The sequence below is a fragment of the Triplophysa rosa genome, linkage group LG4, assembly GCF_024868665.1.
Source record: "Triplophysa rosa linkage group LG4, Trosa_1v2, whole genome shotgun sequence".
Lineage (NCBI taxonomy): Eukaryota > Metazoa > Chordata > Actinopteri > Cypriniformes > Nemacheilidae > Triplophysa > Triplophysa rosa.
The window spans coordinates 6,034,497-6,061,482 of record NC_079893.1 but is presented as its reverse complement, the minus strand read 5'-3'; the positions used below and the strand labels follow the sequence as shown (position 1 = coordinate 6,061,482).

General features: G+C 37.9%; 1 protein-coding gene across 3 annotated transcripts in view; it reads right to left on the bottom strand.

The window, feature by feature from the left end:
• dachb (dachshund b) overlaps nucleotides 1–25,999 on the bottom strand; it is a 29,876-nt gene extending 3,877 nt beyond the window's left edge. The window contains exons 1-10 of one of the 3 annotated variants that reach the window (XM_057332804.1): nucleotides 25,351–25,999; nucleotides 13,049–13,164; nucleotides 7,695–7,814; nucleotides 3,349–3,462; nucleotides 3,079–3,248; nucleotides 2,614–2,752; nucleotides 2,112–2,183; nucleotides 841–971; nucleotides 612–759; nucleotides 3–140 (exon numbers count right to left, since the gene is read on the bottom strand). In XM_057332804.1, the coding sequence (XP_057188787.1) occupies nucleotides 3–140; nucleotides 612–759; nucleotides 841–971; nucleotides 2,112–2,183; nucleotides 2,614–2,752; nucleotides 3,079–3,248; nucleotides 3,349–3,462; nucleotides 7,695–7,814; nucleotides 13,049–13,164; nucleotides 25,351–25,793 (1,591 nt within the window). In that variant the 5' untranslated portion in view covers nucleotides 25,794–25,999. Of the gene's footprint in view, nucleotides 1–2; nucleotides 141–611; nucleotides 760–840; nucleotides 972–2,111; nucleotides 2,184–2,613; nucleotides 2,756–3,078; nucleotides 3,249–3,348; nucleotides 3,463–7,694; nucleotides 7,815–13,048; nucleotides 13,165–25,350 lie in introns of all 3 variants that reach the window. The other 2 variants (XM_057332803.1, XM_057332805.1) reach the window with 2 other exon arrangements.
• Nucleotides 26,000–26,986: the final 987 nt, after the last annotated feature.

Here is a 26,986-nt window from a genome sequence, read left to right as displayed (position 1 = left end):
ACCGTGTTTGAGAGGGTCAGATGAGGTGGCCTGTTGTAAAGCCTGTTCGATTTGCCCTCTCCTCTTAGACTCGTATTCAAGCGCCTCCTGTAACCTTCTCTTTGCCTTCTTTTCCTTCTTCAGACGTCTCTGAATGGTGGCTGCAGGACAAAGAGGAAAGTAGAGCAAACCAATTCTGTCATTATGTATTCAGCCTTGTTAAAAAACTGACTCTTTCTTCTGTGGAACAAAAAAGAAGATATTTTGAGAAATGCCTCAGTGGTTTTGTGTCCATGCAATGGATGTCAATGGGGGCCATTGTTGTTAGGTTACCGACGTTTTTCAAAATATCTTCTTTTGTGTTCTGCAGAAGAAAGGTTTAAAATGACATGAGAGTGAAATCATTTTCGGGTGAACTATCCCTTTAATGCACCAAAGGTAAACAATGTGCCAGCCAGTGCCATTGAGATATACAGTAACAGTGTATCTTATTTTGTGTGCCACGTATCAAACACGTGAATGTAACCGGGTAACACGCATACATTTTTTCAGAATTTAAAGGTCTTTAATGCAATGAATGTCCGTGGACACCGCCTCAATTTTATAAAAGCGCTATTGTATGATGTTTGTACCTCGACTGTGTAGCTCAGAGGTCAACTGTCTCTCTAAACTCTCCCTCATCTCTCGTTCTTTGTAGAGCTCCATCTTCAGCTCTCTCCTCTCCTGCTGAAGCTGTTTCTCTTGTAGACGAGCATTCTCCAAAGCCACCTTCAGCAGGCCCTGAAACACGCATAAGACACGTTACAGAGATCATAGATGTGGGTTCACTAGTATGTGTTTGTGTCTGATCCTTCATAATACCTGGACATTAGTGAGCAGAGTCTCAACAGAAGAAAGGCCATCGGTGAACACGAGAGAAGCAGGGAAGCCTGAAGGAAAGGTTTGAGGAGGCATCTTCTGAAATATAGTTGGCTTCACTGCATTCTGCTCAACTGCGTTTAAGAACATAAAGTGTTTGAGCTACAGTACGTTACGTAAATAAATAAGAAAATATTGGAAATAATCTTTCAAATAAATGTATACATTTATAGCATTAAAATACTAAAATATTTTTTAATTTATGACATTTGGTTTATTTTTTGCAATAAAATGTTTTACAATAAAAAAAAAATCTTCTTTCCATGGAATCCTACCGCTGGTCTCACAACACTTCAGCACATCTGACACATTACACTTTTTACATATTTGCTGTTAAAGGGATAGTTCACCCAAAAATAAGAATTCTGTCATCATTTACTCACTCTCGAGTTGTTCCAAATCTGTATTAATTTGGTTGTTTCCATGAACACAGAGAAAGATATTTGGAAGAATGCTTGTAACCAAACAGTTCTTGGCCACCACTGACTACCACAGTAGGAAACATTACAATAAAAGTGCCCCCCGAACTGTTGGGCAATTTCGTGAAAATTAAAGAGGCATCCCTTCTCTATTCATTGGGTACTAATGCTTCAGTTTTGTGCATTTTAATTCACAGAAAGCCTACAAAGTTTGTCATCTCCCAAAAACTGTGTCCTTTTTTTGTCACATCCATAACCTTTTTTAAAATGGAAAATTTGTTCATAGACAGACATTTATCTGATGTTTAGACTCTATCAACAAGGGTTTAGTAAAATATAAACAGATGGTTAAATATCTTCGTAACAAACAATTCTCTGAGCATTTTTGTCACATCCATAACGCAAAATGTCACATCCATAATGCTGGAATTGCCCTGTTAACTTTCCTACATTCCTCAAAATATCTTCTTTGGAGTTCAACAGAACAAAGAAATTTATAAAGCAATTTATGTGTTTACAAGTATTTTTCCAAATATTATTCTCTGTATTCATCAGAACAAAGAAATGTATACAGATTTGGAACAACTTGAGGGTGAGTAAATGAAGACAGAATTTTTGGGTGAACTGTTCTTTTAAAGATAGCATGAATTATGAACATGCTGTTTAATCGTATTGCTTTGAGATGACTTGTGTATCGAAACAAATAAAAGAATGCATTACCGAACGGCACACAGGTGATGTAACTGTGTGTAATATTTGAACTATAATGGTAGTAAATGAGGTCAGAGAGTTTACCCCTGTCATTGGAAAGTCGGTTAATATGCAGAGCTGAATTTGCTTCTCTGTGTTCGTCATGAATGTCATACGCTAAAGGAAGAGAGAGAGATTAAAAAAGTACAAAAATAAAAGCGAAGGTTTCTGACTACCATGCACCAAAACCATTGCAATGCTTGTGGATTAGATTAAGCCATATAGCTTCTCAATGTAAATCATGTAATGTTGTTTGCTGTGGACATTATATGCAAGATGTTATGAAACAAGAATAATATTACAGGATCCCCGTGAATCCAATAAGATTTCAAATCTGCATAAATTGTGCATGGTGCTTTTTTGCTACATTGGGTGTTTCTTGGTTGTAGCTAAGGTTCTCTGGGTGTCTGCCATGTGGATGTTTACTGCATGTTCAATAAGTCCAACCCATCCCTTGAAAAGTTTTTAGTCTACACATTATTTGCATATACTGTATGTATGTAGATGTGTTAATGTCTATGTGGTTTTCTTAAATGTTTGAACTCACCTGGTTTCTGTGGGGAGATTGTGTGAGAGTGTGAGGGACTGCTGGGAGCCGAACTGGTTTGTTGAGGTGATGGTTCAGGTTTCTGAGGAAGTGTTTCCTCCACAGATGGTGTCAAAGAGGGGCTCTTCTCGAAACACTCCTGCTAAAATGGAACAGATGTGTGAACACCAACAAACACCATCTTCAGGACAGATATGGTGCGAATGGGGTCACCCCAGACAATTCGGAACATCATTTATACATTTTTCTCATCTGAAGAGAATGACTGAAACTGAGGCTGTCAGTCACTAACATTCTGTTTAAAGTGTTTTGTTCCATTGAAGAAAGATAGTTGTACGGTTTGGAATAAAATAAGGTAAAATAAATGATAGTTTCTTTTTTTCTCGAAAAATCCCTCATGACCTTGCAGCACAAGAGCCAGTAAGCCCACAAGCCTGTTTTCTTCACGTGTTGTGTGTCTTCTACCTTGATGACAGATGTCGGCCTGGAGACGGGGCTGTGCACTTGTGCGCTGGCAACCATGTTGGCAATTGTATTAAGGTGGTTCATCTGGTTCATTGCCATGGCAACAGATGCGGGAGGAAGTCCAACAGGAAGCAGCGGATGGGGCATCATCATAAAGGGCAGGTCCAGTCCTGCAAGAGAGATACTGATCATTACTGATTTATCAGACAGCAATGGAGTAAATGAAGCTTCTGATGTATCACAGTGTGTGTGTGAATGTTTAATACTGACGGCTGGCCAGTAGATGGGTGTGTTGGAGAGGGTTGAGCTGCGAGTTGTTCACGCTGTGCTGTGCCTTCTCTGAAACAGGTGACGAATGTCGCTCCCAAGACGAATCACTGTGTCCTGTGGAAAATATAAGAGGAAGAAATGTTCAGAATGAAGGCAGTCAAATATGAAATCACACACTAAATTAATCTACAATATAACCATTTATTATATGATTTTTTTGGAATAGTTGATTTAAATAAGTTTTATTTTATCTTCTTGTCACTTGTCACAGTAATCTGCCACTGTCTCTTTTTTTTAACATAATAACCGCTAAGCTGTTTAATGTCCCAGGCAACCATTCATTTTTTGGATGTCATTTTTTAAAGGTTCACCGTAAAGCAAAACATCTCATTTTGATTTGATTTGCATTACCTGTTAAAAAAAATCAGACTGATTTTTTTTTCAGACATAAGACTGATCCATATCAAGGTTGAATTTAACTATTCCAATATGTAGAAAATATATTACTTAAAGGGATAGCTCGCCCAAACATTTTTATCATTTACTCACACTCATATCTACGGCTGCCCGTTTACAGTCGATTATTTGTTATTCGATTAGAAGACACTTATTCGTACAAATTTTAATTAGTCGATTGTCACAGCTTATCATTTCAAAAGCGTACACGCACCACGTTAGTCTTTTTACATAGCCATTCGCTCAAACACTACCGTTAACTTGGATAAAGGGATGCTAGTTTGCTGTATTTCTATTTATCCGTTTATTTACAATTTATATTACTTTCTACGTTTAAAATTATTGCTACAATTTAGGTTTTGAAGTCATTATAGGCTATTTTTTTGGTCTGATCTACCGAGAAAAAAGGTTTCGTTATGTTTTTTGCACTAATATTTTAGTTTGCTGTTTTCGCTACTTGTATAGTGAAATATTCTATTGAGACATCATCACTTGGTGTCACAGCGGACTGCATTATGTGTGTGCTTCAGCACTTAATTTATATTGTAAAGGCTCATTATAATGGTTTTGTATATATAGCTGTAATACAGAACATTGTTAGCACTGTTAAATAAAACTGCACAATATGTTATTTTATATTGTTCCAAAAAAGTAAGCTCAGAATACAACAAACGCAATTGGGCCAAAAGGCAACAGCCACAAAGAGCTGATATAATCTATCATTTGCATGCATGTCAGTGCCACTGTGAGCAGATGGTGTTTAGGTGGCAGATTGTGATGAAAGAAATCAATGATAACCCAGAATAAAGTCAGTCCCCTTAAGACATTCACATGCCCCCTTCAATAAGATCTTCACACAACCGGACAAAAATAGCCTGATTAAAAACAATAAGCTCCCTCATTACAGCAAAACACTAAAGTTATATTACAACACTACAGTACACCTCTGCAGCTCGGACCCTTCACCACGACATGAATACTGTACAAAAGACCGGCCATCTGTGCACTGATCTGCACGTCTGTGGAAATCAAGACTGTGTCAACACACACTCATATATCTTCTGGGACTGGAGCTGTACCGTAAGTGAGAGGGTGCTAATTCACGGTAATCAGGCAGATGAAGATGGATGAGAGGTTGAAAACGCAGGAGCAATCAGAAACAACAAGAGACGCAGCTGTGCTGCGAAACACGCTAAAACAAACACAAACATACACAAGTACACAAACACGGGCGCCAAGTCCTCAAACAGATATGGCTTTCAGATTTTGATTGATGTTGTTAACGGCCTTGTTTTAGATTACTGACGTCTTTTAAAAAGAAATCTGACGGCAGTTTCTGTGAACTGTCAATGTGGGATTAAAGCCGAGTACGCTTACAATAACGCGAAGGTTGTGTTTAAATGGACAAAAACTTCAAGGGCAGTCGAATTAAAGATGCAAGCGAACAAACATCAGATATTGAGCAAGTACATGAAAGCTCGATTCGCAACGGTAAATTTGTGATGATTTATAATCAGGGAAATGTCCATTTAACGTCATTTGAATTGAATCCAAGTAAAGGCGAAGTATGTTTAGTAACAAATTTTAAACAGAGATGCCGATACAATTTCTAAAAGAAATAAATGTATACTAATAATACAACAATCTCACTATTTAATTACAATTTTTAATTTGTAAAAATTCGTACGATCTTATTCGTACGTTTTAGTACGATTCGCTTTAGCGGCAGTGACGTTAGGTTTAAGGGTGGCGTTAGCGGAGGGTCTTCACTATTGCTTTTTTTCTACATTTTTATACGATTCACATCATACAATTTCAAATGAATTATCAACCTTGTAAAATCGGGTTGAATGATGTAATTTATAAATGCAAAATATATTTTTTTGTATTTATAATTTTGAAAGACTTTGAAAGACCAAAAATTCTAAAGTTCAGAGTGATTTCTAACAGAAGAGATCAAAGATGAATTTGTTATTTGTTAACATACTTATTCATATGTTTTAGTACGATTCACTTTAGCGCCAGTGACGTTAGGTTTAGGTGTGGGGTTAGGGGAGGGGCTATAGTACTGCTTTTCTCCTAATAATCATACATTTTTGTACGATTCACATCGTACGAATTTATACGAATTAGCCACCTCGTAAAATAGTTACGAACTCCTGTGAGATCAGGATGAATAATATCATTTGTAAATGCAAGATATATTTTTTTCTGTCCCAAAGCTACAGATTTAAACACCATTGACAGCAATCTAAAAGATGAGGGCTTGTGGACGAGTGAATACAAAAAATGCTCACCCTATGCTCTCAGAGAGAAACAGAGGCGAAGCCGTAATATGTGTGCGGTAAACTATACATGACTTTCTTGCGAAGCACGTGCACACGTGAAAACAAGCACCCGTACCCGCACACCTGTTTCTGTTAACGCAGGCAATCACCCGTATGACAGCTTTCGACCATCTTGTTAAATAATGCATGGAATTTTTCGTTCAACTTGTCAACTAGTCAGGAAAAAAGGTATCTCATTGTCTCTTTCCTCTCTTCTGATGTCATCCTTGATGCTGATTTTCCTTGACTGCATTCCATCTATCTGATGAAGGTCTTTTTTCCTCCTCTCCTAAATTCTCTCGGCAGTTCCGCTCATCCGCAGCTGTTCTCAACAGGAACGCTGCACTTGCAAAACACTCGGCCTTTGAAGTCGATGTTATCTGTGTTTGCTTTAGCCTATGTGTTGAAGTGTGTGATCTCATTCATGCAGTGACGTAACTTTGTTTTGAAAAGTGGTAGGGACAGAGATGACAAAAACTATCCTTTAATAAATTGTTTCTGTAATAACTCGTTGGGAATATTTATCATATATAGAGGGCGGTCCGTCCATTGGCTACTCCGCTTATCAACTCCAGCTCTCACAGTATGTGGTTCCCAAACTGTCATTTGGGGAAGGTCATTGGGCTGTTGCGGTGCACTACACTTACAAAAAGTTTATTCCTATGACTAAAAATGTCACAATGTTCATTGGTTTACGCATTTTGGGCTTAGACACTGGATGCACAAGCAAGCGGAGCGAGTGCGGATGATGCATGCATTTTTATACAGGCCGCGTTTATGAAGTCGCGGCTCTCTGTCTTCTGCAAATATAAGTTACGAGTGTGAGCAATGGGAGATGGTGAGAAAGCAGCGCATCCAGCATTTTCCACGACTTTTAGATGTTAATGGCCCCGAAACAATACACACCTTCCGCAAGCATTTCTTAATTTCTGCCAAAAAGTGGTGGGGACATGTCCCACCTGTCCCACCCGCAAATTACGCCTATGCATGCATGAGTGCATCTGAAGTATTCATACTAGGGATGCTCATTTCGGTTAATGTCCCTAACCGAGAACCGACACTCGTTATCCGAACATTAACCGATAAGATTCTAATAATAAATTGGAATTAAAAAAATACATGCTGCGTCTCATTTCGAAGGCTGCGTCCTCCGGAGGTCGCGTTTGTCCGCCGCATACGCCTTCACATGCGACATCCGGAGGGCGCAGTCTTCTTTTCATTGGTGTACAATTAACCGCTCTCCTGTCTGTTGTTGGTTTTCTCTAAATGCACAGTCAGGCAGCAGTCATTAATGTCACCATTAGTCTCTGTAAACCAAGCGTAGCCCTGTGACATGGGCCCCCTGAGCGAGCTCTGTGATGGGGCTCATCTCACCCAGAAGGCCTAGGTTATTATTGCAAGGCCATCTGTCTAGCACATCTACAGATTGCACATTAAACAAGCTTTTTCTTAAAGGAACACAAACATACGCAACCACGTGCGGATACGCAGCTTACGTTAGTAACACACACATGTGAACGAAAATAAAATAAAAATAATACCATTCCGTTTGCGTGTGTTTACCTGTATGAGCGTTTAATTCATCTAAATCGAATTCTGAGCCGTTGTGGTTCTTGTGCAGATCCATCATCATCTTTATCTTCTGGATTTTCAAAGCTTCAGCCATCGCCGCTGTTGTCAAACCTGTGATACACGAAAGCACCAAATTAACACACAAACAGCTGTGTACACACAAAAATTTAACAATAAATCAAAAAAATGAGAACTCATAACATCTCATTTCTCTCAGGCAGCAATAGGATTTAATGCGGAGGCAAATTGAGATCACTGCTGAAGCCTCTTGCTTTTCTGATTTTTTTCAGAGAAAAAGCACTGCGAAATCAAAGTTCAGAGGATTTCTTAATGTCTCAAACTGTGCTCAGATTTGTTAAGATACCAACAAAAAAGTAACATTACATGTCCATATACTGCTGTATACTAGGATGAATGGCTGCATTGTTAACAATTGTCTAGTTTGTGTCAAAAAATTGATGCAATCCATATAAACTGCAATTTATAACTTTTGGCCCTGAATCACCATCTTTGAAACAAACCACAGGATATTTTTAATTTTTACGTACTTGCTCAATAACTCATTGTTGTTTGTTTTTAACCATAAGTTATAGAATGCAGCTTTAGGTATTTCATATAATACTAACATCATGTATTACATTTTTTGTGTTTTATTGTAAGTATTGCGAAATTGATTGACTTAATTGTAGTATAACTAAGAACTCAATTCTCTGAGCAAACTCACACATCAACATGGTTTATGCAGAACTAGAAGATTGCGGTGACATAAGGAACCTGAATTAGCTTTTGGGTGGACTGTTTTATTTATGGAGCTGGAATTAATGGAGCTTATTCATGGAAGTGGCGCAAGAAATAGCCATCTGCCAATCAATCGCTTCAAACTCCTCCCACTACCAGCACAGTAGCCAGGGTAACAGCTCTGTCCTTGGTTACCCTGGATACCAACAAAAACGAAAATAAATAAAGTAATTGATTTGTGACATGCAGTAATTAATCAATACTCTTGACCAGTGATTGGTGTTAAAATTGTGTTTCCGTCATTTTTGTTCTGATTGTTCAATACACACTCCTGCAACTCTAGAGATTTCTTTTAGCCTGTTACATGCATGAAATGCTCTACATTTAGATGAATATGTAGATGTAATATATACAGTGACCCCAGTGGAAAGATGCAATTCTTCAAGGACGTTTTATTGAACAGCAGGAAACATGTTTTTTTTTAGAAATTCCCCTTTTATTTTCATGTATTATTTATGTTTACTCATTTAATTAGTAAATCGTTTCGATATTACAGTTTTTTACATCAATACGGTTTTGTTTCTGACTGTTCCATGTGGGCTGATAGAGGGAGGGCGAAACATTTTGGGTTGTTTTGAAAGCTGTGCAACTTTATTATGATAACATTTTTAAACGGAGTAAGAAAAACTAAGTTGAAAAGAAAAAGAAAAATATACAGCATGTATTCGGACATAAATACCACTGAATATGTTGAAACATCAAACCAAATTTCATAAAAGCCAAGCTATGATATTCAACCAACTGGTCCCATTTTCTTAATATTTCATTTAGTCAGTTCCTGTCAGTTTCACATAGATGTCCCAGTGGAGTACCCAATTGCATTCAAAGACTTCAAAACGTAAGATCTATAGCATGCACTTTCTGTCTGATTGTATTTGACAAGGTCACCATCTCATCCACACACAGTACCCCTGCAATGCTTTTCTGCCAAAACAGAATAATGCAGGTGAGGCTACACTGCAGCGAACGAGAAAATATAATGGACCATTAACACAAACATACAAACGGGATTCAGCATCTTTATGTGAATGCTGAGGGGGTCTGATGATGTCTGTAGCAAACAGCTGTTGCACGAGCATCGCTGTGGGCTCATGGTTAAAATAATCCACAGAGACTTGAGTTACATAAGTGAGAAAGCACTTGTTCGTGTGAGGTGATATTGTCCTGAGGGGGAAATTCTTTGACGGCACACCAGAAACAAAGCTCACACTCATACACACTAAGAAAATATAGTGACAGTCATTCATTGATCACGTTACCTGCTTGGGCTGAAAAAACAAAACGGTTTTGGTTCTTCTAACCTTCAACTCACCATGACACATATGAAGGGAGAGGATTTTTTGTCGATTAAAAAGAAACAACTGTTGACTGAAACCAATCTGTTGACACTCTTAGCTATGTTAACCCCTCTTGTTATTTAGAAAACAATTAGTGATTTATTTTTGTCTTTATCTTAGATTTAGAAAAAATTTAGCTGTTTCTGAGAGAGCTAAATTATATTTTTTCGATGCCTGTCTAAAAAACCGACACAATCTCATGGCAAAAACGTAACTATTTTACGATGAGGCTAATTTTGGCTAATTCGTACATTTTAGTACGATTTGATTTTACGGCAGTGATGTTAGCGTTGGAGGCGGGGTTAGGGGTGGAGTTTCAGAATTGTTTTTTTCTAGTAATTGCACGTATCTGTACGATTCACAACGTACGAATTCATACGAATGAGCCACCTCGTAAAATAGTTACGAATTCCCGTGAGATAAGGTTGGAAAAACATGTACAGATTTGATAAGTAGTCAATTATTTTACCAATAGAAAAAAATGGATTATGCACTAGACATAATACAAGTCAATATCTTCATGCATTTTAATATTATGTTTAATAATTATTATTGAATAAATAAATATGTTTTTATTATTAAAAAGTATTAAATATTTATTATTATAGTTGACTAATAATTAACAAACAAACAAAACAAATACGTTTTAGTCAAATTAGTATTGTGTTTTAAATAAATGATGTCATCCAATACGTTTTGGGGGACGATACACCGGTGCATCTTTGACCAAAACCCATAATCTCTCCTTTTTCTATCAAACACACAAGCAAAATTTTTATCTTACAATTTCCTATCAAATGGTTTTCGAAGATGTGGAATATAACACGTCTTTCATAGTCCTTTTCAAAATATGATGATTGGTCAACAGCTGTGGTATATTCAAGATATGAGCGTCAACATTTTTATTGAAAGTCAAATATTGAATCCTCCTCTGCTCTCATGCATCATTCACTTGGCTCCACCCCCCGCTGCCTGTCATGTGATAAACAATCCCAAAAATTCTAAAACATGCCAACAAAGCCAGTTATGTTACCATGGATTCACAGCAGCTGCAGATTATAAAGCGTGTGTTGGAAAAATAGTTTAAAATGAATGTCGAAGTCAATCAAATTACACTTCACTAAGCTTTCATACTGAGAGAAACAATATCAATGTCCTTGGTCACATAACACTGAGGGATCTGCTCAAATCCCAGAGGACAATTGTATCACTCTTTCACAGACTTCATGGAGTTCTCAATTGTGTATCATTTTCTTTTTAACTTTGTCCCACGTGTTTCTCCTCAAATCCTTTTGAAACAAACGAGACATTTGTTGACGTTTTGATTGCGGACTTTGATCTTGACAAACCAAAGCACAGTTTGAGACATTCTTCGAATTTCTCCTAAACTCTCCGAGAGAAATGTGAGATAAGGTCACTTTCGCCAAGAGAAAAATCTGAGAAGCATTTACATTTATGTATTTGGCAGATGTTTTTATTTGAAGTGATTTACAGTGCATTCAAACTACACATTTTTTTGAGTAAATGTGTTCCCAGGGGATCAAACTCATTACCCTTGCATTGCTAGCGCAAGGCCCTACCAATTGAGTGACGGGAACTTTTAATTCGCCATTTGTTTTCATTTCTAAATGAGAGAAACAAGTGAGATATTAAATAAATCTCTTAATTTATTAAGCAAAATGCAAAGCTCTTTTAAGTCTCTATTGGGTCTGCTGGCCCGTTGCGTCCTGCGGTTCGAACATAATCACTGAATTACTCAAATGGTGCCAACACCCTTTTTTGAACCCGACTGTCATAGCATCAAACAATGACTGAGCACTCGGCAAATCAAAGCAAACTGCTCGGCTCTCATTCCTAATGAGTCCTGACATCTGGCACTTGGCGATGCCAGGACTCTAAGTGACATCTCCACGGTAACTGCTCAAACATGGCAGAGTATCGCTGCACAGTCCAGCGCATCCTCCATGGTGACCCCATGCACAAGTTTGAGTGTGTGAGGGAAATTTCTTTATGGAATGCTGTTAATGTGCACAAACATGTTCACACACGTTGTGATAAATTATGTGGAAAACGCATACGGATATAGCGTGCAGGGGTGATTTATAAAGAGCCAACCACTCACATAGACTCATCTCTACCATTACACTAATGCAATATCTTATCCCGATGTCGTTTTTTATCATATTATAAGTTATGTGTATTTATGTCAATTCTGTGTATAGGTTATTTATTGTGGCAAACTGCATTATACACATATTTTTTTCATAAATGTTCTTTAAGTTAAATGAAAAATAAAGCATAGCATGCTATCTATGTTGCTTGTCATCAGATAAAATAAACATCTATTAAGTATTTTTTACATAAATATTTATGGCTGCATTGATTTAAAAACCGAACAACACTGGCTGAGTGACAGAAAAACATGAACACCAAACAAGGTTTAAACTTGATCTTTACTTGTATGATGTGTAATGCAAATTACATATTTTTTCTTTTTCAGAATGACAGCTAATTACACCTATGGGTACATGCAAATTACTTAAATTAATAAGAAAAATCTGAATTTACTTGGGGTTTCTGGTCAACCCTGATATTTTACCCTTTGAAAACAATGATTTGATCCTTCGGAGATCATATTTATGGACATCATCAAAAGTTTTGATCACATGGTTCAAATATAATTCAATATATTTACATTTCAATCTCAGTAGAAAAATTCATTAGTAACCATTTTAAGTAAAACAATAAAAAGTACAATTTTATGCCACAATGTAACCATTTCCTGAGATACATTCTCAAAAGTGGACACGTCCCTCCCAGTAAACGTAAATAAGACACAATGTATCTCGTGGCAGATTTCAGCGTCAACCCCTTCAAATGTGATAGAGTACAGTTGAGAAGAGAAGACGGGGGTGTGAAGCTTTTAAGCAGCGAGAGGAAAGAGGAAACAGAGAAGGATGAACAGATGGATGAGTGATCCCGCTGGTGCGTGTCATTAATCACTGTCACCCATAAAAGAAGGTGCGTATGAAAGATGACCAAACAGAGGGATGGAGTGAGAATGAAATATGTGCACAAGGACACCAGTGGAGGGAGTGATTTAAACATGCTCTTCATATGTGTTGAAGGGGGTTGTGAGGGAGTAAATGGAAGCTCATCTGAATTTATTTCACGGTGAAAAATGAGATCGGTGTGTCTGGTTGGTTTTACCTGCGGGTGACAGCAAGGCTGGAGACAGCAGGCTGTTTGCTCTGGGGTGGAGGATTCTGGGGCTTTCTTGCAAGCAGGCCGCGTAGGAACGCTTCGGTGGGCGGCCAGGGCGAGAGCTGTGAGGGGTGCAAACATGTGTTAGTACTGTGGTAGTCCTTAAAGTGACAGTGTGTTATTTCTGTCAGAATTTTAAATCCATTTCCCAAATAATTCACGTTCCGCAATTATTTTTGCCAAACACGCAGTCTCAAAACTTATGTTAGTGGTTGGAAAACAAGTTAACATTGCAGCCAAGCATGTTGTAAAGTCCCTGTTTAAATGTCTTCCCAAAACATTTTAGCTGCTATGAAAGAATGAAACAAACTGAAATGCTTACAAAACAGTACCCATCAATTTTAAAAACAGCAGAAACTATGAAGTGGGTTCAAACATTTTGATGGTCAATCACCAAACATGCTCTAACATCCATGCAGGTCCAACAAAGCACCCACTGATCAAATAAACAAAGACCAACCTCCAAATTGGCGAAACGGAATAAAGACTGCCCAGCTATTCAGTGTAATGGGGGGTAACAAGAGGAGAAAGAGATCGGACAGCCGGTAGCTGCTCTTGCCTGTCAAGCTTTTGTTTATAACTCCAAAGGTTCATCTCAGGGGTAGAGACAAGATTTCTGAACAGTCAAAGGTTAAAAGACACTGAGAGGCTTTTGCCCCGAAAGAATGTGGGAGAAAAAGTGAGAGAGATTTAAACAGAGGCCTGTGATCGACAGAGGAACATCAGAGTTTAACGTTCCTCCGTCGATTTATACGCCGATGGTTGTGAACTTTTACAACGAGAGCATTATGTGTTCACTCCAAACTTCATAACAGTCACGACCCCGTTTGTGATGAGCAATAGTGGCGTTTCTTTAAGAGGAATTGACTTGCGTAGCAATTTATTTCAGCACCACTCTTGCGTTGCGCCAATGGTCAGAAATTGTAAAACTAGACAGTTGACGTTAAAGAGGTGATACGTAACTTTTGTCTCTCTATCGCCATGAAACATTAAAATTGTAGGTAACTACGAATCTTTTTTGTGAATTTAAATCAAATAACCTACATTTCCTGCAAAATCCTACCTGACAACTTAATAAATCATTATTACAAGCTTACTGTCAAGATTCAGGTGCATTATGGGAACAGTTTTAAGTACTGCATGATTGCACGATAACCAACCTGGTCTCCCGGGTATTCGTACGTATTGTATGTACGAATTCCTGTATGATGTACTGTAAATCTACAGAAACTAGAGATGCACCATTATATCGGGTAATAATCGGTATCGGCCGATAAAATATTTTTTTTCAGCTATCGGACGATAGTTTAAAAACAGGGCCGACATATCCTGTCAATCCAAAGAGGACAGAAAAATGCAATTAATTTTTGCTCCTGCATATAGAAAAATGTAAGGAACATCACCAGTTAGATGATCAATATTTATAGTCATTATATGAATGAATAACATTCAGAAAGTTAGAATCTGTATCGGCAGATATCACCATGAATAATCGGGTATCGGTATTGGTGGAGAAAATTTGTAACGGTGCGGTGCCTGTCTAACAAAAACGTACGATTAGAGAAAAGCAATACTGAAACCCCGCGTCACTGGTGCGAAAGCAAATCGTACCAAAACGTACGAAATAAGATCGTACGAATTTCTATGTAAAATACACACAAATTCCTGTGAGATTGTGATTTCTATTCATTTTTAACCCCAAAAAGTGATTGCTGCGGGGTAGTTGACACCACAATGAAAACTGTCATCGTTCGCTCGCTCTCATGTTGTTCCAAACCCGTATGTCTGTCTTTCTTCTGTCACCCCACTTTCATCGGCTCTTTTTTTCACGCAATGAAAGTGAAGGGCGACTAAGGCTGTCAGTAGCAAAAGGCCCTGATCTACTTTCTACAAGTGGAATGAAAGAATGACCGAGTGTGACATCATTTCAAACAAAATCCAGCCTGATCAAAGGTGTTTTTAAGGTCGTTTCTCAAGTTCAAAACGCTAATGTGATCTTTTGAGAAAGTTTCATACTTCCTGTTAAACAACTTTGGAATATTTTTGTTGATGTAAACATTTTTGTTATCACTCCACCATTTTAATGCCGTCATGCGCAGCGTTTCAATGTTTGTAAACAGTGTATAATATCTCTCCTTTTTTATCTCAAAAGTACTGCTAACTGAGGACTTGCATTTTATGAATCACCAAGGATCACAGCTAAAATCTACATTACTGTTCATAATGTCACCTACAGCAGTGGTTCTCAAACGTTTTTGTTGTAAGGCACCCATACACCGTGTCTACACCGGACGCGGCACGATGTGACACGACAAGAGACAATATAATGCATTAGAAACCATTTTAATGTGTTAGGGCGCATTACTTTGTGGCCCCCCGAAAAAAAACTTATGATCTTAAACTTAAAATTGTATTTAAACCAAAACATATACAAGTATTCAATGCTGGAACATCAGTTCTTTTGGTTGGTGTTCTTCAACATTTTTCTAATGTTTGATTGCAAAAATCTATTAAAAATAACTATATTTCATAAAATGCCACAAAAACTGTGGCCCCCCTGGATCCATCTTGGCCCTCAGTTTGAGAACCACTGACCTACAGTACATCTCAGATGGCCTGAGGGTGATAAAATTATAAGCGAATTATCATTTTAAGGACACTAACTTAACATTTCACCCGACATCTCCATTTGGGCCCTTTTACATACACTACACTGTTACGTTTCCAAAACGCAAGGAAAATCTGATTTTCCGGTTCCAAAATCGGATTGTGCACGCTTGTATGCTTAATTAGCCTGACACCTAAAAAAAGCCGCAAGCATGTGATGATAAATGTGATGATAAATCCAAACCGAGAGAAAAGAGCATTTCCACAGCGACCCATCCACTCATATCTCTCTTTTCATCCCTGTGTGTAATGTTTATACATCCACTAACCCGCTGTGTCAGCCCAACAGGAATGCGAGCTGTGTGTGTGGGACGGTATGTTGATGTACGGGGGTGCGAATGGTTTCCTCTTTCTTAAAAGCGCAGACAAAAGGAAGAACGCTGTTTACAAAGCTTACAGAGTAATACGGCGTTCTGAGACGCGCTCATTGATCTCTCGATACCGCTTCTGTCTTGTGCTCGGTCTTCTTCGCACACACAGAAACGCAACAAACCTAATCCAGATCTACTGACAACAGCTCTTTTGTTCTGTATCATCAGAGAGAAAAGGAATCCTTCTCTCTTACTGAACGACAGGGCAAGCTGATGAAGCGATGCAGTCATGCGAAGTTCACTGCGCACACACAGGCGGCGAGTTAAAAAATTCTCATAAAAATAAGTGAAATGCCAAGCTTGGAGACTGGAAACACACTGGCTTTGGAACTCAGGTACCATGGTATCAAAGTACAACATCTGATCCTATCATTGTACGTACTTGTACATGTAACTACTTGCTTTATGAAATGTGCGTACATTTTGTAACCTTAAAAAACGTTGTATAAGGTCTTGTTGTTGTATCGCTGTAAATACACAACAACAGTTCGTTCAAATGCTGTGTTTGCCCAAGAGTCCAAGTAAAAATATAATTACATTGTATCGAAGACTATCCCCCCATTCTGCATAAAACATATATCAGATCACACCAGGAGCCGGTTACTATGGAAACGTCTTCTCAATCAATACGGTGTCATCGGTGATGATTGGTGGCAGATGGAGGACAGGGGAGGATTCCCCACGAGATCAAAGACATATTACAGAAGCTCAGGCAAACACACACACACAGACACAAGCCGTTCGACAACTATCCATTTTGTCCACAGCACACACAGACCCACAAAGTGTCGTGTGCTATTTATTGCAGTGAAAGATACCAGACAGCTGTCATAGGCGTTAACCACAGGTCTTAGTAGGTCCTCTGTCAACAACTGGTAAAGGTGAATTTTAAAAGAACAGGTCCCATTTGGATTTTGGAATAAAAAAAAATACATACAAAGAAACACCTTTAAGGAATTGTTGGTTTATTAGCAAGATGGTTGTTGAGCCTAAATTCAATTTGCATTAATGTAACAGCACTTGTTCCTGTAATGTATTTTTTCCAATCATCACAAATTGATGATAATATGATATATAATTTTGCTGTGATAAATATAACAACAATATTTTTTTCACGTAAAAAATAGGAAGTTTTTCTGTATTGTGTTAATGCAAAAAATAAAAATGTTTATATTAAAAATATGATTAATAAACATATCACTGCTGTTCTTCTGAAACCTAGTATCTCCATATTTTGTGATATTTAATCATTATTATTAATCACCCTTTATGTTTGTCACTGAGTTTTGCGAATATCCACCCAATAAAATGTCTTAAAAAATGATTGTCAACTTTGACAACACAGTACTCAAGCATTTAAAAAGTACAGTATTTTTTCCATAAAAAAAAAACACTCCTTCACTCTAAAAAACATGTTGGGTTATTTCAACCCATCGTTGGGTCAAATATGGACAACCCCCAACTGTTGGGTTAAATTATCCAAGATTATGGTTATATTTGATCCAATAGTGGGTTAAAACAGCCCAGCAATTTGAGTTGAAACAACCCAGCACTGTTGGTTGGGCTTGTCCATTTTTGACCCAATGTTGGGTTGAAATAATCCACTTCATTGCATTAACCTTAAACAGACCAGCGTCCAAATGGCTGTCTTTCAAATCCTTCAACAAACCTGAGAGCATCTGCTTCTTTGTGTTTCAAATGTATTTCTTTTCTACCATGATGTCATAGATCTCAGTTCTGGAGGGAATCCTCCCTTTATTGATTGGATAGGGTCGTCTTTCTTTCTTTTCATTCGAACTAGGTATTGAATTTATGTAGCCTGCTATCACGTATGATAATAAGGACAGACAAGCAGCGCACACATAAACAGACACTCACACACAAGCACACGTTCACACACTCTTATATACACAGACATGCACAATGACATCTATTGACTTTCTTCTCAGAAATACAATAGCTCCATCTTTCCCTGGCCGGTTTTGTGTCGACCGCAGAAGGGCTAATTACGGTCTCTTATTTTCAATCGAGTAAGAAGATGAGCAGAGAGATGACAGAGAAAAGAACCTAAAAGAAAAAAAGGCTTGCAACGAAAAATAACAAAGAAAGAAGTGAGAAGAGAATGAATTATGTGCGAGACTGTTTGAGAGTGGATTTAATCAATGCCCGGACCAATATCATTTACATCCCCTGACACTTCATATTTGTACAGAACTACAAAAGCGTTGGTGAATACAGTATAATATGAATAGAATACAATGATTATGCCCTGAAGTTCAGCAGTTATGTTATTTACAAAATTAAAATAGCTAAAAATGTATATTATTTCAACTGTAAAATGAATAGATCACCAAAAATCTGTAAAACGCTGAATCAGAGGAAATTTAAGAGAATGTTTTTAGCTGTTGTTGTCCATAAAATGAAAGTAAATAGTGTACAAATATCTTATTTATTTAGAAATGTATAGAGATTCATGAGTTTGGAACAGCGTAAGGTCAGTAAATAAACAAATAAAAAGCATTTGAAAAGTACCAGCACAAAAATGATCATTTGAAGTTTCCAACAAAGATTAAAAGAGTTTCTAGTCCCTAATAAAGTATACACTTTGTGCAAAATACAATAATGTAAGACTGCAAATGGATGTCTCATGTCTCTAGTAAGATAATGACAGTAACAGAGAGGGAGAGAGAGAGAGAGAGAGAGAGAGAGAGAGGCACAGTTTATCTGCGGCTCTGATCCTTGACCATACAAAGACAGCATTCATTCTCTTTCTATAAAGAATCACAGAAGACAAAATATAAATGCTGATTTCTATTCATAGAGTGAAAGAGGAAGACGGCCACAACGAAACAAGTGGTGGCTTCCAGCATGTTCTTTATTATTGCTTGTGTAAATATAGAAAGGTTTCAAAGCAACAAAATGACCAAGTGAACAGAGTTTGTGTCATTAGAACACACTTACATTTAATCCATCAGCCCAGAACATTATTGTAGGTTTGTGTGTGCGGGGAGGGGGGGGGGTTGGGGGTTGGTGTTGTTTCGTATGGATTTAATGAAAATATGATGAGAGATACAGTACAGCTACTTTATTCTTTGCTTAAAGACTATTTAATGTGTGCTGTTCTGAGTGCTCGCTACGATATTCTGTGTTTTGTCCCCGCAACTCGGAATACAAGAAATAATAACAGTAATGCTTGCCTTCACAATAATCACAGTCACCAGTGAACTAAATTCTTATTTTCCATCTTAACCTCATGCATGCTTTCTTTATATTTATCTCATCCCGTCTTTCTTTTACTCTTTGCCTGCTGCATATTAAAACATTTATTCAATTTTCTCCACCTTCCTTCCTCTCTGTCCTTTTTAAGACAGAGGACATATTCACCAGGCCAATAAACAATCCTCTGTGTGTGTTTATGGACGTGTGTGTCAGAAAGTGCCAAGTCAGCACAGTCAGGGATGACACCTTGCGATCGGACAGAGAGACGCGAGCAGAATCTCAACAACGCTGCAGAATGGGAATGGGTGAAACTGGAAGAACGGGTTACAATACGGCAGTACAAATATTAACAACTACCACAGGCCGTGTATTACAGTGATTTTATAAAGATTATGGTGTCAAATATGACTTTATTTTAACTCTGCGGAACACACAAAAAAGATATTTTGAAGAATGCGGGTAACCAAACAACACTGGACCCCATTGACTTCCACTATATGGACACAAACCACTAAAACCTTTTATTTAAATATCTTCTTTTTTGTTTTACAAAAGAAAGTCATATACAGGTTTTGAATGACATAATGGTGAATAAATGATGACATAAGTTTATTTATCGGTGAATTATGCCATTGTTTAGGGGACTAATTCTGCAGATGTGTTTCTGTAGCTCAATGGGAAGAGCATTGCGTTAGCAATTTTACAGGGTTAACTTTTACAGTAAATGCAAGAAGTGATAAAAAATGCATACCTTGTCTGGCATCTGCCATAATTTATAAATGTAAACGTCTGCAAAAATGCATAAATGCAATAGTGATGGTGATGCATGCTAAACAACTCTTTTGCCAAGTAATGTACATTAGTCTCTTACTACAGTATATAAAACTGTAGATATACACTTGGGATATTAATATAAAATGCAAATGATGTCACATGTGTGCGTAATATTACAACGACTTCGAATGTGACTTATTTCAGAGTCTAAACTGTCTGCATAAAAACCGGTTAAAAGAACGCCAGAGAACAAAAACTGTATTTGAAACACACCGTCATTCTCTAACCTTCTGCGAGTTTGTTTTCTTCAAGCCTTTAATGAAGAGGTAAGAAGGAAGAGAAGGCTTATCATGCATCTAACATCCATCCATAACATCCACACCTCTACAGGAAAAGGGGTTGGGGAGGAAAGTGTGTGTTTGTGTGTGTGTGTGTCAGCCTGACCGTCTTGAGGGAAACTGACTATTTTACAGCAGCTTATCTTTCTCAGTCAGATAAGAAAGGCGAACAGAAGTCGTTTATTTCATTCGAAGAAACATTATCACAGTGCATCTACCCATCCGCGTGTTACCCGTCTGCACAACCGCACTGCACACACTGACGCACGACACACTCAACAGAAGTCATAAACAGGTCATGATGCTAGCTACGAGAAGTGAGATCTTTGAGTCTGAAAACAAGCTGACTCTTGTTTCGTCTAGACTAGATCATTCATTTATGCGCCTCTGAACCGCGCGAGCTCCGGGTCATGAAAAAAAGATGCCGGATCGCTCCTGTTTCATTCAGTTACGCAACCACTTAACATGCTAACCTGTCACTTAGCACCTCACAATCAGCTAATCGCTTAGCATAACACAGAGGACGTCTCTTTGTGAAATAATCGCTAAACAAATGCTAAAAAGCTCTACACAAACAAGTCGTGTATTTCAGAGTATTTCAACAATGTTTGGTTAGACAAAAACATTTTCCAGAGAACATATTGCTGAAACTTTAATGGTTAACTACATTTAGCAATTCCAACTGTATTATTTTTGTATTACTAAAAACTGAATTATTATGTATTTGTTTTTATTATTGGGCTATTTACAGTTTAAACATTCCTGAAGCAGAGGCTAAATTTGCTCAACGTATTACCGTATTTGCGATCATAAAGGACTAATAAATATTTTACGTAAAACAATGAATATACATTGAGCACTGAAATGCTAAATCTGTCAATTCTGTCGATCTGTCGAAAACTGTGATTCTGGATGCTGAGTGGTCAATGAACTTTAAATGCTAAAAAAAATACACAATATAGACGGTTTCATCGGGGACACATGCCTGACCTGAAGTTAACTTCCGGTCTGTGATTGTTTGTCAGTCTGGCTAGTGGTTAACAGCGTGTCTACACCGGATGCGACTGGCGCATCCAAAATTTTAAATTATAATATGTTCTAATGGGTTCTATCATTTTTTGTCACGGCACGATGGTGTAGACACGGTGTAATAATATAACTCCCGCATCAAGTTTAAATCGCTGACACTGGCCTTCAGAACGATAACGGCAAATTCGCCACTTTACCTTAACTCACTGCTCCAGGTCTACATTCCCTCCCTGTCTGTCTTGTGTCTAAAAAAAATCTTGTTGTTCATTCTCTCCTTTGCTTACTCCAGCTTTAATCCTCCTAGTAGCATGGCCTTGTAAACTAACGGTACTGTTTAGCGTGTTGACAAAATGTTTATATGCTCTCCTACTTGTAAGTCGCTTTGGATAAAAGCGTCTGCCAAATGAATAAATGTAAATGTAACTGTTTATGTTTTATTCATTTTATATTAATTTATATTAATATTTGATTGTATAACAACTGAATTAAATAAACAATTTGTTTAATTTTATTCTATGTTAATTTTATTAAATAACAATTTGTTGAATGGGTCGTGTAACTTTGTCACGTTTAAGTTTAGCCAAGTAACGGTTCTTCTACTGGTAACCCAAGACATACTTTTTACTTGCTAGCTAATGTACTTTACTTCTTTAGCTTGTTTTTAGAAACTCTATTCTCTATTCTGTTTTTAGGACTTTTTATTCTTGCGGATGTGTACCAAAAGTTACAGTATGTTGAATTTCACCTGGTCTGTACAATTTGGACTCTGATAAGAATGTTTTAATTTATTGTATACAGCCTGATGCCTTACAGAGATGCACACTGCGCTGAATGTGACGCAGAAGTCGTACCGCGAAACACCCGCCTCTGATTTGAACAAATGTAATTAAGTGTTATCAAAACGTCCACTGCATGCTACACATTAACCTCACGGAGTACAACTGCAGCTCATCTGTACTGAATGTACTAAACGTCCATGGCCTGAGAAACAACTCAATACAGAACTGAATGAATGCTCTCATAGTCCATCTCACTCTGAGCTCAATACAGAAGTTCAGGAGATGATCCCAGATGCCATTTTGTTTAAAAACAGAAACAATAACCGAGCAGACTCATATTTGTATCACGCAGGTACTTTCTACCTACTCAATCATGACTCAAGGCATTTCTAAGAATGACTCAAAGAGCTCCTTGAATTAAACCTTGAACATTTTTGGTTTGCAAATTCACCTCAATAAATGGTAATGTTTATTAAGTGCAATTTAAGCAATAAAACATACCGGTCATGACTTGTTGGGCAATAAAACAAACCACCCTTTCAGCCGGTGACAATGTGTGTTCTTAACTTGAGATCACATATGGTGAGACATCACTGTTTATTCAGAGGAATACAATTGTGTGTGCGCGCGTGTCTTTTCTGCGATGTGGTACAGGTGATTAAGCAGTTCACTCATGCACACCAGTGTAAACCATCTGCTTGGAAACATAATCCAATTCAGAAAACAAAAAGGTGAAATCTGACCAACACTAAATTCTTAATACAATAATCAAAAATAATAACGCTTTTCCTGGAACCATCTAATCTTATTCTTCTCAGTTATTTGGACTACAAATCCTCAAGTTTATTAGAACATGGCTAAACATTGACTGTGGTTGGAGGCTAAAGCAATAACTATTTTGAATTCCACAGTCTATTTCAAATTAGGAGGCCTGATCTAACCAGCGGCAACAGTTTTGACTTTCACACCTCATAAAAAAGACTTTCTGCAAATCTTTGAATGTATCCAAAACCCCCTTTGAAACATGATGACAGGCTTTCTTCAAAACACATGACCTAATGGGACAATATATCTTCCCCCTATTCGGTTATGGTCTGTTCACAAACGGACCGCAACAAAGAGAAGGATTAAGACATCAGGTTCAAAGCGCCATATTTTAACCTATTGTCTGCTATGGATAAAGCGTGAGAGTAACTCGAGTCTGTAAAGGATACACGATCCCAATGTTTTCACACACTGTACAAAACACACTAAAACACATACAGTCGTTGTAGTAAATCACTAAGAGGAATAAAGATAAAACAAAATTAACCCTATTACTCAGAAAGGAATGTATATATTCTGCATATATTCTATTTCTCTTTGTTATGGTGACATATTGGTTCTCTTTTTCTAGAATGATGGCCCTTGTTGAGTTATTGCTGATGTTATTTAATGAACAAATAACTTTGTTGTTAACTAAAGTTTAAACACAGCTGTATCATTTAGGACAGGAGTTTATAAAAGTGCAGATCTTAAAATAAAAAACACGCTACGCAGTGAGAATATTACTCTAAATATGAATCTTGCTTCATCTAAAAGCGCTTCGAATTTTCATTTATTGTTGACTATCTGCATATTAAACTATACTTACCCAGCCAACAGAAGACATTTCCAGAATGTTCTCTAAACATTCTCTTAAAGATGCCAAAAACGTTAGAAGAACGTTAACAAAATAATTAATCAACATTAGCTAAACGTTGGTGGTTTGGATGTGATTGGTCGAGCAAGGTCGAGTAAAAAAAAAAGGCGGCCAAGAAAGCGACTAGAGCACAGTTTTTGTGTAAATAAAGTTCTAATTTTTCTTTTTTCTTTCAACTTTTGATTGCATTTCCATCGAGAAATTAGTATTGTAGTTTTAAAATAATCAATTAGTTATATCACCCTCTGTTAATATTTCAAACACAGCCAGTGTCACTGTTTAGAATGTCGATTTTCTCACAATTTAAGTAACGTTAGTTGGAAACATTTGAGATATTGTAAGTACTCAGCTGAACAATATATATAACACTAGCTTGGTGGTTTTTGGATATTTTACAGCAAAATTGTTACAAACTGCACCTTTAAGACGTGGCGTATAGATTAAAAACACGATTAAAGACGTCCGTCCAACTGACTCATGCGTGCACCTTCAGTAGGAACGCCGAGCTTCAATACAGACGCTCCTTTAAGCTCCCTTAAAGTAGGAAAAGCAATATGATGTATTTGTGCACCTCATCGCAATATGATGTATTGCACCTCATCGCAATATGATGTATTTGCGCACCTCATCCCATCCACTAATCCACCTGGAAAAGAGCACTTCTCTAGTGCATAAGTACACAATGGAGAGGCCAAATGAGCCCCAGCATTTGTGGAAGATCACGGATGGCCAATGCCCATGCGCTCTCACTTAATACGGAGTATCTGGAAAATTGATTCGCGCAAGGATCAAAAGAGATTGAACAGGACAGGCATGCACTCGGATTCAAAGAATGACAATTACACTTCGGCCACGAAAAATGTACACGCTGACGCACAATGTGTATTGACGGGACTAATGCTTTATGACGGACCTATTCCGTCCAATTAGAGGACAAGGACGCACTTTTAACAAAGTGACAGTGGACTGGATAACATTTTAGATAGAATTTAGATAGCGTTTACTTTAAAAAAAAACCTCTGGATTCTTATTATTTAAAAAATCACACGGATTATAAAAACAAGGCATACGCTCTACTTGTTGCTTTATCGAATCTCGCAACGATTCAGGATTGAGTTTGTCTAAAGCGCTGCGACGGGACACTTTGTTCCTCTTTCAAAAACACAATCTGCCTCTGTTTTTTAACATTTCAATACGTAATCCTTCTATAAAAAGCACGAAAACGACTTTTTCTCTATAATATTAAAAAAAGTTCCCAAATGCGTATTTGAACGTATTTTAGCATCTAAATGCGACTGCAAAGTTAATGCCTACTGTTAACAAGTGTGAAGCTGCCATGTCACTTATTTAAAATATAAAACCTTAGAAATGTACACATTCTTAAACTAACCTTGCGTTGGTACAGTCATTGTACAGCGCTTCAAAATCCTTTCTGGAAATGAGTTTGCATCGGTTCACTCCGGGTTGAATCGCGCCGAGTCCGCGCAACACGCGCACCTGCTCCACGGTGCACACCAGCGGATTTATATCCAAGCGCTTCAGCTTCGTGTACACGGTGTGCAATCCGCCAACGAGGTGCTTTAAGAAAAGGTCGAAGACTTGAGGGAGACAAATCAGCTCTTGTCCTTCCACATTAAAAGAAGCGACTTTCACCCCGTGAACCTCCACGATCTTGCACTCGTTGCTCGCCGCGCCGCTCGGAAGCGTCGCGTTCAGAGAGTTGATCAGTCTCGGAGAGTCCGCGGGACTCGTGAAAAACGGATCAGTCCTGAAGAGTTTACTAGACACCGCAGAAGTCCCAGAGTGCACCGGAAGAGTCGCAGGAACGGCCATGGTGGTCGTTAAGATTGACTTTCCCAGTGTGTTGTATCAGGCCCTATATTTCCCGACCACTCTCTCTCATACCCTTGTGTCCACCCTCTTGTAGTGTTCAGAGAGCAAACTGACACCACTGATCTGAACGCCTCTCTTCGCCCGTGTGAAAACACGGATGAACGGAGAGTTTCTCGGTTCGCTTGGCCCCGCCTCTAAGGGGGAGAATGATGTTCCGTTTTGCCAACCGCATGTGATTCAATTTATGGGCAAAGACTTTACTGGAGGTCGACATATACAGCCCTCCCTCTCTATTGCGCCAGTGTCCATCTCAATGATTTAATGACTCAATGACAAGCTTGTGTGTTCTGTTTCAGGGACCATCCTTCAAAACGAGTGCCAAATTTCATTTTGCATTAATATTTAAATGTTTATTGGAAATCCATGAACTTTTTATGTTACAATGCGTCAAGGTCGTTTAATGCTCCCGTTTTATTCTTTTGTTCAACTGAAAAGTTGGTTAGTTGTGGAAATATTAGTATTGAAATGTATATAGCCTACAACACACATCACATTCTAGAGTCAAGAAAACAAAGCGCAATGTTTGAGCAGGAGAAGAATCAGCGTTGTCTTTTATAGGTCAGGGTACGTCAGGTACTCAAGCGTTTGAATGCCATCTGTTCAGCATCATTGGGAAAACACGCTCGCACATCTGGATGTGTCTGTGGAAAGACTTCTGTGCACCCCTCTCCTGGGAGCAACAAGAAATCCTTTGAGAGAAATGCCATAAAAATATCCCACACATGCCTTCTTCAACCACATTTGAGTTCCCATCACACTGCACATCCCCTTGAAAGTTCTTCAGTCTTCTTCAGTCCAAACAGAATCTGTGGCTAAACATTTTAATAGGACCATGCCTCAAGAAAGTTGGCCATAAGCACCAAGGTTTTATATTTTATGTAATGAAGTTAACCAGAGAGACTGATAGCAAAAGAAAAGAAAAGTTCATTTTGTTCTGATGGTAATAAATCATCTTGCTAAAAGATTGAGGCTGAGTACCAAGGGTGGATTCATTAGATTATTATATTTTGTGAAAGAATTTTGTTAATTCCATATGAACGTAAAATAAAAGTTATATATTTATATTGCAGACAATCATTTGGGCTAAAAATAATTATATGCTTCTTATGTATTTTGATAGTTACTTTAGAAAG